The sequence below is a fragment of the Oncorhynchus masou genome, chromosome 5 (assembly GCF_036934945.1).
Source record: "Oncorhynchus masou masou isolate Uvic2021 chromosome 5, UVic_Omas_1.1, whole genome shotgun sequence".
Classification (NCBI taxonomy): Eukaryota; Metazoa; Chordata; class Actinopteri; order Salmoniformes; family Salmonidae; genus Oncorhynchus; species Oncorhynchus masou.
This window is the reverse complement of record NC_088216.1, coordinates 37,480,763-37,491,779: the sequence shown is the minus strand read 5'-3', so window position 1 is coordinate 37,491,779 and position 11,017 is coordinate 37,480,763. Positions and strand designations below refer to the sequence as shown.

At 38.4% G+C, this 11,017-nt stretch overlaps 1 protein-coding gene across 1 annotated transcript in view; it reads right to left on the bottom strand.

Annotated features, from left to right (window-relative positions):
* Window positions 1-8,382: 8,382 nt before the first annotated feature.
* pmepa1 (prostate transmembrane protein, androgen induced 1) overlaps window positions 8,383-11,017 on the bottom strand; it is a 79,906-nt gene continuing 77,271 nt past the window's right edge. The window contains exon 5 of the mRNA XM_064965474.1: window positions 8,383-10,439. Within this exon, the coding sequence (XP_064821546.1) occupies window positions 10,220-10,439 (220 nt within the window). The 3' untranslated portion in view covers window positions 8,383-10,219. The remainder of the gene's footprint in view (window positions 10,440-11,017) is intronic.

Here is an 11,017-nt window from a genome sequence, read left to right as displayed (position 1 = left end):
AATTATGGTTGATTTAAGATGAAACAGTCAACCCTGTTACGGTCAACCTTGGAACTTTAATTGTCACCTTTATAAGCGTCCCACTGGACACAGACGTCAGTTCAACGTCTATTTTTATTTACATTTGATTGAATTGTTAACTAGCATGTATTCAAAGTGAAATATACAAAATATGTCACCATGTTATTGGATTTAAGTTAAAAGTTTATTGAAAATAATACAAAATTCCCTTACATTGATGACTTTTTGCAAATCCAATCAGTTTTCCACGTTGTTTCAACATCATCACATTGAATTGTTTTGTTGAAATGACGTGGAAAAAACACTGATTCAACCAGTTTTTGCAGTGGGATTTTGCTTAATTGATTCTGAAGTAACAATGTTTATTGTAACAACAGCGGCAGGCAAACAACGGGTCAAGGCAGGCAGGGGTCGATAATCCAGAGTAGTGGGGTCAAGGTACAGGACGGTAGGCAGGCCCAGGGTCAGGTCAGGCAGAGGTTGGTAATCCAGAGTAGGGTCAAAGGCACAGGACGGCAGGCAGGCACATAGTCAGGACAGGCAAGGGTCAAAAACAGGAGCATGAGAAAAAGAGAGACTGTGGAAAAGCAGGCACTGAGAGTTGACTTGAACAACAAGACGAACTGGCACAGACAGACAGAAAACGCAGGTATAAATACACAGGGGATAATGGGGAAGATGGGCGACACCTGGAGGGGGTGGAGACAATCACAAAGACAGGAAAAACAGATCAGGGCGTGACACCTGTTGAGATGAGAAAACCTGTTTGTTATGCTCTTTGTGACAAAATGATACAATTATGTGAAAAAAATAGTTATTATAGAAAAAAATTACAATACTCAAAAGGTACTCTATTCATGGAAAAAAGGTAAATTAGTCTAGCCAGCCTATCTGAAACTTGTAGTAATCATGGACAAATTGCCGACCGGCACGCAGAGCAAGTCCCCAGGGGCCCTGACCTCCACGGGGCCCCGATTCATTTTGTTAGTCACTTTCACTCATATGAACATGGCATAAGTCATGTCAAAATGTGTAGAATTGCAGGAATAAAGGGAATGAATTGTAAGGGTTACTTAACTTTACAATGTATGATCGTGCTTCTACACCTGCATTGCATGCTGTTTGGGGTTTTAGGCTGGGTTTCTGTACAGCACTTTGAGATATCAGCTGATGTACGAAGGGCTATATAAATAAATTTGATTTGATTTGATGATTGATTGGAATGATTTGTCTGGATGCTACAATGCTTATTGACTGATTTAAAGTAACAGTGCAACGTTTATTTTATGGACGGAATGAAAATAGGACATCCTTTTGTGTCAATCTTCTCAAAATGATATACAGTTGAAGTCGGACGTTTACATACACCTTAGCCAAATACATTTAAACTCAGTTTAAGAATGAGAAATGTCAGAATAATAGTAGAAAATGATTTATTTCAGCTTTTATTTCTTTCATCACATTCTCAGTGGGTCAGAAGTTTACATACACTCAATTAGTATTTGGTAGCATTTCCTTTAAATTGTTTAACTAGGGTCAAACGTTTCGGGTAGCCTTCCACAAGCTTCCCACAATAAGTTGCGTGAATTTTGGCCCATTCCTCCTGACAGAGCTGGTGTGACGGAGTCAGGTTTGTAGGCCTCCTTGCTCGCACATGCTTTTTCAGTTCTGCCCCCCGAATATTCTATAGGATGAGGTCAGGGCCTAGTGATGGCCACTCCAATACCTTGACTTTGTTGTCCTTAAGCCATTTTGCCACAACTTTGGAAGTACACTTGGGGTCCTTGTCCATTTGGAAGACTCATTTGCGACCAAGACTTAACTTCCTGACTGATGTCTTGAGATGTTGCTTCAATAGATCTACATAATTTCCCTCCCTCATGATGCCATCTATTTTGGCAAGTGCACCAGTCCCTCAAGCAGCAAAGCACCCCCACAACATGATGCTGCCATCCCCGTGCTTCATGGTTGGGGATGGTATTCTTCGGCTTGCAAGACTCCCCCCTTTTCCTACAAACATAATGATGGTAATTATTGCCAAACAGTTATATTTTTGTTTCATCAGACCAGAGGACATTTCTCCAAAAAGTACGGTCTTTGTCCCCATGTGCAGTTGCAAACCGTAGTCTGCCGTTTTTATGGCGGATTTGGAGCAGTGGCTTCTTCCCTGCTGTGCGGCCTTTCAGGTTATGTCGATAAGGGACTCGTTTTACTGTGGATATAGATACTTTTGTACCTGTTTGCTCAAGCACCTTCACAAGGTCTTTCTGGGATTGATTGATTTGCACTTTTCGCACCAAAGTACGTTCATCTCTAGGAGACAGAACGTGTCTCCTTCTTAAGCAGTCTGACGGCTGCGTGGTCCCATGGTGTTTATACTTGCGTACTATTGTTTGTACAGATGAACGTGGTACCTTCTGGCGTTTGGAAATTGCTCCCAAGGATGAAACAAACTTGTGGAGGTCTACAATGTTTTTTCTGAGGTCTTGGCTGATTTCTTTTGATTTTCCCATGATGTTAAACAAAGAGGCACTGAGTTTGAAAGTAGGCCTTGAAATACATCCACAGGTACACCTCCAATTGACTCAAATGATGTCAATTAGCCTATCAGAAGCTTCTATAGCCATGACATCATTTTCTGGAATTTTCCAAGCTGTTTAAAGGCACAGTCAACTTAGTGTATGTAAACTTCTGACGCACTGGAATTGCGATACAGTGAATTATAAGTGAAATAATCTGTCTGTAAACAATTGTTGGAAAAATTACTTGTGTCATGCACAAAGTAGATGTCCTAACCGACTTGTTAATAAACTATGGTTTTGGCAAGAAATTTGTTGAGTGGTTGAAAAACAAGTTTTAATGACTCCAATTTATGTGTTTGTAAACTTCTGACTTCAACTGTAAGAACATTTAGCACCTCTAAAAAAACATGCTTATCAATTGACCTCATTGGACAGAAAGGAGCACACCTCCCCACATATACACCATGCAGCCAATATTCAATATATTTTCATATATATATGAATGCTGGTTGTATGGCGTATTATGTAACATGAAACGCAAAGGGGCACAGCTCCCCACAATCATGAGAAACAACATACAATGCTTGCATGAAACTGAAAATGTTTCATGAGATAAGAAATGTATTCAACAATCAAGAAAACATTTTATATAAACAATTATTTACAAGTCTATTTTCTGAAAGGAATGAAAATAGTACATCCCTTTGTGTCAATATCGTCAAAATTATATAAGTAAATTTAGCACCTCTAAAAAAAACAGCTTATCAATTGTGAACAATTGACTTCTTGATTACAGATATAAACTATTTTACACACAGCCCTATCATTCACTATCACCCAATATGTAAATATACTCTATAATATAACCTAAATTACCTTTGGGTCTAATCCAGTGCAATATTCAGCCTACGTTTTATTAATAGGAGAAGTGTATTACTTTGCAACCCTTTCAACACAATGTTTCTTATGCAAAGTGAGCAATTAAATTATGTAAGAGCCTGTGGGATCCCAAATAATATTTGCTCAGGGGAGATAGCGTGGCGATAGCATCAGCCTGCGCACAGCTGAATTGCTCAATGCTAAAAACATACAATGTACGCACCAAAGTCGAGAGTTTATCTAAAAGGTTTGAATGGTTTGTATTGTAACTGATATGGCTTGTCGCTTGAATTATTCTTTAGCCATTGTAACTGATATGGCTTGTCGCTTGAATCATTCTTTAGCCAAGGTTTTGCAAGACACATTTGAGTTTATGACTCTTTGGTACCCTATAACTACCGCATAAGATATGGCTGAACTACGGAACATGAGGACAGGTTGCCATAAAAGGAAACCAGGGTTGTATTAATTAGGCACCAAACTAAAATGGATGGAAAATGGACTGAAAAAGTGAGGGAACCTGGTTTTCCATTATAAAACATTTTCCTTTGCATGTCCTAATGTATATGATCCAAGTCTCATATTCTCTTCTCTTTTCTAGTCCCAATGTATTTCACGTTTTGAAAGCATTCGTTAAAAGACAAGAGAGACCTGCAAACTGATCTTGCCAATATAATTTTGTTTATTAAGCTTTGAATGAGCACATCTTGGGACTTTTAAATGCACGTTTTAAAGGCAATGTACCGCGGAGACCATCATTCACGGTAAACGCTGCATAATATGGCTCAATTGGAATTCGTTTTAAATGGCACATTGCCTAAATCAGCGATCGGATTGAAATCCCGGCCATGTTTTGAGGCTACAGTGTTTGTTTACAATTGCATTGTTTATAAACAACGGAGTAAAACAATCTTATATTTGGGGTTCTGATGGGGTAAGAAAGTTTAACTAAACTCACGAGGCATTTATAAGTTATATTTGTCAAGAATCAATCGGTATACACAGAGAGGTGCAAAAGTATTTGGACAGACACATTTTTGTTGTTGTTTTGGCTCTTATAGCACTTTAGATTTGAAATTATACAATGACTATGAGGTTAAAGTGCAGCTTTAATTGGAGGGTATTTTCATCTTCATCGGGTCAACCGTTTAGTGATTACAGCACTTTTTGTACATAGTCCCCCATTTTAGGGAACCCAAAGTTTACACTTATATGTATATTAAAGTAGCCAAAAGTGTTGTATTTGTTGTACATGTTCTTAACATGCAATGACTACATCAAGCTTGTGACTCTACAAACTTGTTGGATGCAGTTTGTTTTGGTTGTGTTTCAGATTATGTTGTGCCCAATTTAAATTAATCGTAGATAATGTAGTGTCATTTTGCAGTCACTTTTATTGCAAATAAAAATATATGTTTCTGAACATTTCTACTTTAGTATGGATGCTAAAATGATTACGGATTATCCTGAATGAATCTTGAAAAATTATGGGGGAAAAAGTTAGAGGCACAAAGATCATACCGCCAACACATGCTAACCTTTCATCATTACCAATAACAGGGGTGGTATGTTTGGGGGAGGAATGCTATTTACAGTGCCTTGCGAAAGTATTCGGCCCCCTTGAACTTTGCGACCTTTTGCCACATTTCAGGCTTCAAACATAAAGATATAAACTGTATTTTTTTGTGAAGAATCAACAACAAGTGGGACACAATCATGAAGTGGAACGACATTTATTGGATATTTAAAACTTTTTAAACAAATCAAAAACTGAAAAATTGGGCGTGCAAAATTATTCAGCCCCCTTAAGTTAATACTTTGTAGCGCCACCTTTTACTGCGATTACAGCTGTAAGTCGCTTGGGGTATGTCTCTATCAGTTTTGCACATCGAGAGACTGACATTTTTTCAACATTCCTCCTTGCAAAACAGCTCGAGCTCAGTGAGGTTGGATGGAGAGCATTTGTAAACAGCAGTTTTCAGTTCTTTCCACAGATTCTCGATTGGATTCAGGTCTGGACTTTGACTTGACCATTCTAACACCTGGATATGTTTATTTTTGAACCATTCCATTGTAGATTTTGCTTTATGTTTTGGATCATTGTCTTGTTGGAAGACAAATCTCCGTCCCAGTCTCAGGTCTTTTGCAGACTCCATCAGGTTTTCTTCCAGAATGGTCCTGTATTTGGCTCCATCCATCTTCCCATCAATTTTAACCATCTTCCCTGTCCCTGCTGAAGAAAAGCAGGCCCAAACCATGATGCTGCCACCACCATGTTTGACAGTGGGGATGGTATGGTCAGGGTGATGAGCTGTGTTGCTTTTACGCCAAACATAACGTTTTGCATTGTTGCCAAAAAGTTCAATTTTGGTTTCATCTGACCAGAGCACCTTCTTCCACATGTTTGGTGTGCCTTCCAGGTGGCTTGTGGCAAACTTTAAACAACACTTTTTATGGATATCTTTAAGAAATGGCTTTCTTCTTGCCACTCTTCCATAAAGGCCAGATTTGTGCAATATACGACTGATTGTTGTCCTATGGACAGAGTCTCCCACCTCAGCTGTAGATCTCTGCAGTTCATCCAGAGTGATCATGGGCCTCTTGGCTGCATCTCTGATCAGTCTTCTCCTTGTATGAGCTGAAAGGTTAGAGGGACGGCCAGGTCTTGGTAGATTTGCAGTGGTCTGATACTCCTTCCATTTCAATATTATTGCTTGCACAGTGCTCCTTGGGATGTTTAAAGCTTGGGAAATCTTTTTGTATCCAAATCCGGCTTTAAACTTCTTCACAACAGTATCTCGGACCTGCCTGGTGTGTTCCTTGTTCTTCATGATGCTCTCTGCGCTTTTAACGGACCTCTGAGACTAACACAGTGCAGGTGCATTTATATGGAGACTTGATTACACACAGGTGGATTGTATTTATCATCATTAGTCATTTAGGTCAACATTGGATCATTCAGAGATCCTCACTGAACTTCTGGAGAGAGTTTGCTGCACTGTAAGTAAAGGGTCTGAATAATTTTGCACGCCCAATATTTCAGTTTTTGATTTGTTAAAAAAGTTTGAAATATCCAATAAATGTCGTTCCACTTCATGATTGTGTCCCACTTGTTGTTGATTCTTCACAAAAAATACAGTTTTATATCTTTATGTTTGAATCCTGAAATGTGGCAAAAGGTCACAAAGTTCAAGGGGGCCGAATACTTTCGCAAGGCACTGTATACTTCTGTAACTGTACAATTCATGTAGAAATCACAGAATTTACCTTTAAAATAGTTTAACAATTTTATTTAAACCATATTTTCACAGACTGAAATGTGAAGTATTATTTGGATTCAGAGTTCTATGGTAATCAAGGACTTGCTTCAAAAATCAAGTTAATACCATAGCATTTGTTGGTACCACAACATCATTATTTTTGCCAATGTCATACAACATTACAAGAATACACCATCACCAGACAAAAAGGGAGAGCTGTTTCTAACAGACTATATTGTCAGAGGAAATGAATGCTAGATTACCTATTTGATACTGTGATGTTTAATCATGAACTCAATTCCCTTGATTCCTCTATCAAGAACCGTTACATAAGTCTTGAGTGAGAAAACTGACTTGGAGGAAACACAGTGTTCACTCTGTTCCACCCTTTGGATCATTAACTATACAGGATAATATGGGATTCCTTAAAGCCACAATCCTGAGTTTGTGTTTCACCTTAACAGCAGCCTCACCATTTTGTTTGTATTAAGCTGAGGGATGGGTCTGGGAAACTCCTATCCACAGAGCTATGCATGCAATGATTGACAGTCAATGAGATCAAAATGGGTTTTAAACATATTTTGAAGCTATTCATTTGACAACAAAAATATACAAATTTGAGTTATACAACTTTAGATTTAGGGTTACAATAGGGTGATAATCTTCTAAGACAAATGCCTTATAAAGTGAAATAATGAGTTATATTATTTAAGAATCAATGGTATATTGTCAATTGAAATGACCAATAACAACTGGAAATCTTGTGTATTGTGAATTTGAATATGCTGTAGGGCAGGGGTATTCAACTCTTACCCTACGCGGTCCTGAGCCTGCTGGTTTTCTGTTCTACCTGATACTTAATTGCACACACCTGGTGTACTAGCTCTAAATCAGTCCCTGATTAGAGGGGAACAATGAAAGAAGCAGTGGAACTAGCTGCAATGACCAGAGTTGAGTTTGAGGGCTGTAGGGGGTCAGGTTGGGGGAATTCAAAACTTAACCTGTACTAGAGCTTAGTAAAATAAATCCTATGCTTCTGTGTAACTGCAAGGGTTTGTCACATTAAAAGGTATAGTTCAGTGCAATTACATATTTAGATATTTGTTTGGTTGGCTTGGGAGTAGGGGCTAGAGGTCAATTTGGAATCTAACATTAGTATGTAACTAGTACTCCGGCGTATATACTGTGTGTGGTCTAGTAATAACAATAAATTATAAAAGCCTACCTCCTGCTGGATACTGAGTGTCACTGCCTACAACTGGTGTACACGAGCATGGGGGAAAGCTGCAACAAAGCGTTGCTCCAACAATTGTGTACAACTGCCATCTTGTGGTAGTAAACAATATCACTGTCAAATAAGCAACTGATTAAACTGGTAAAGTATCAGTGAATTGCCATATACAATGTTAGGACTTTACTAATATTGTACATCCTCAGAGCAGTGAAAACTGTGAAATTGTCACTTATACACTTACAATATGCATCAAAAGAAATTGTGTAGTTTCAAGTTTTATTTGTCATATGTACAGGATACATGTGGGATACATCGTCCAACTAAATGCTTACTTGCAGGTTCTTGGTTTATTCTCGAAAATGCAACAATAAGAAATAATAAACTAAATATGGTGTGTTTTAATGTATTTTCTTTTTCAGGGTCAATGACGTGAAAGTGAGTGAGTAAAAAGACAAAAAGCAGACAGTTTTTATAAAATGTTTTTACTTGTTTAATTGGGGGCTAATTGAAATGTATCAGATTCATAGCATGTTCTGTTATAGACATTGTCTCCTGTTCTTATCAAATAGCGATACAAACCCAGTAACACTTTAAGGATCCAATATAAATTTAAATAAACAATGTTGATACACGTAAGCAATTATTGTCGACAACAGTAGGCATCTATATATTTACTGCAATACATCTCGGCATAGAACATGTTATAGAATAGAACTGATTTCATATAGACAGTACAACATTACCTCTTCATCAGTACACAAAGCATCATAACAAAATAAGCACCAGGATAGTCGGTTTTTCTGTACAGTTAATAAATTGCTTAAGAGTTTGATAAATATGCTTATACTGCAACCATATATTTTTTTTAATCATCGCTCATTTATTTATTTCCAAAAAGAAAGACTCAAAGCAATGCTAATTTGAAGGGCAAAACAAGCAAAGCAACAGAACAGTCAAAAAAAACAGTCAAACAAAGGAAAATAACAAAGTTCAAGTCAGTTTGACTCTTGACAGTCTAAAAGAGTCTGGTTAGGATGATTCCTTCTTTGGAAATGCTTTTTTTCCCCCACACTGAAACCCTCAACAGTAACTTATTGAAGGAAATATCGGAATCTAAAGCAGATGATGATTACAATGCAGCAAAGTACGAACCCCTGTTTTATAATGCAGTAGTGGGACATGTACTGCATAATAGGACAGGCTCTGTTTGCTATGTTCTATATTCATAGAGTTGGGCCCTTAGAAACCTCTCCATCCCATGCTTCACCCATTTGGTTTACTTTAGTGCTTCAAGGATAATATTTACTCTTATCGGTATGCATGCAGTGAAGTTAGAAATGATCATCGTATGATAGAACATGGGAGCCAATTCTCTTTTGTATTTTTTTGGCATTGTAAATAACAAGGGCGATTTGTTTCATGTGAAAAAGGCAACAGAATCCAGAGGAAGAAAATTGCGCTATAACACATTACAAAAAAAGTCTCAACCACAAAATACTCAAAGGCACACATCTAGAAACTGAGCATGTGGTGGTGAAGGGAATCTATAGTGATTTGGGTATATAGACCAATAGGTAATATGGCAGAATTTAACCCATCCAGGTCCACTCTATGGTGTCCATATTAGGATGGCTTTAATCTCAGCTGTCCTAATATGGACTCCGTAAGGTTCACACTGGTCAAGGAGGCTGTAGTTGGGAGGGTGGACGAAGGTAAAGAAGGTTCTGGCCCAGGGTGATGCCTTTGAGCCTGTCCCCATCTGGTTGTTCCTTGTACTTGTCTTCAAAATGGTGCCGCCAAAAGCAAGAGGCTTATATTCCACACTAAGTACTATAGCGCATGTTGAAGACGACTAAAGGGTTCTCTAATAGCGAATAAGAGCAAAGGCATCGATCTGGCACTTGGTCACCTAAAAGTACTTCCCATCAACTCCAGTTTAAATAAAGTGCAGAAACCTGTGGTACTGGCTGCATTGAAACAAAGTGATGCCCAACCTGGTTTGGGCTATTGTCTCCAAAGCCTGACTCACTATGGTAGACAATATAGTTAGTGAAGACACCTGGTGGTCAAACCATGGAATAAATGTTCTGTTATTCATTCAGCAAAACCCTTATATGCGTGTACAATGAATTGGAGCAAAAATATATTTTTTTAAAAGAAAAAACTAAAAAAAAAAAAAAAACATTACATTTCTCTAAGTTAAACAATTACTACATTATCAAAAGGCAAATAGTAGGTATATTGCAACACTCTCCGCGACAACTCTGTCAACATTATCATCCATACGTCTGTCATTTTGTGAGTCAGTCTACGGCAAGTCTAGGCAGACTGACAGCACAGACGGAGCCTAATCTGTCATCACAGGCAGGCGCACATAAACACTGAACATTTCCAAGGGGGCCGACACCCAGCCAATGGCAGCACGAGGAAGGTCTATGTGGGAATCCATCATTGGACACGGGCATCTCTCTGGAACTGTAGCTCATTTCAGATGGGGACAGGGGGTGATGTAAGGTACCAACCCTAAGGGAACACCATTTGGAATATTCAGTATTATTTGTTTTGTCTGAGTGGTTCTGTTTGCTTTCATCTGAGCACCCAGTCTAGACGGTAAGAGGTCATTAGATGGGTAAGGTAGTGTACGAAAACGCAACCAAATATGTTAGGGGTTATTGGAGCTTGCAATGCCTTCAATTTATGTACGAAGTGCATTGTATTAACAGAAATGTTGACAAGTTTAGAGTTCGGAGGAAAATGTAGCTCTTTACTTCATGCAAATTGACAGGATACCCACATTATGTAGTTGTCATTAGCATGTCTGTCGTCATTATACATGACATTTAATTTCAAGTACTGATATTGTTTTATTGTAACGAACAGTCATAGAATGTTACGACGGGCATAACGCCATGAAAGTGTTATATCAAGGTTAAACAGCGGTACGGTTTAGTACGGTATGCCAATAGTGGTTTCTTTTTTTTTTGGTTCGTAAATGTGTCACTTCCCCACCCTGCCTGTATTGTAATCAGTCAGCACTGGTTTCCCTGAAGCAAAGACTGAAATCAAAACAGGAAACCTGCCCAAGCTCTCCTCCGAGGTCA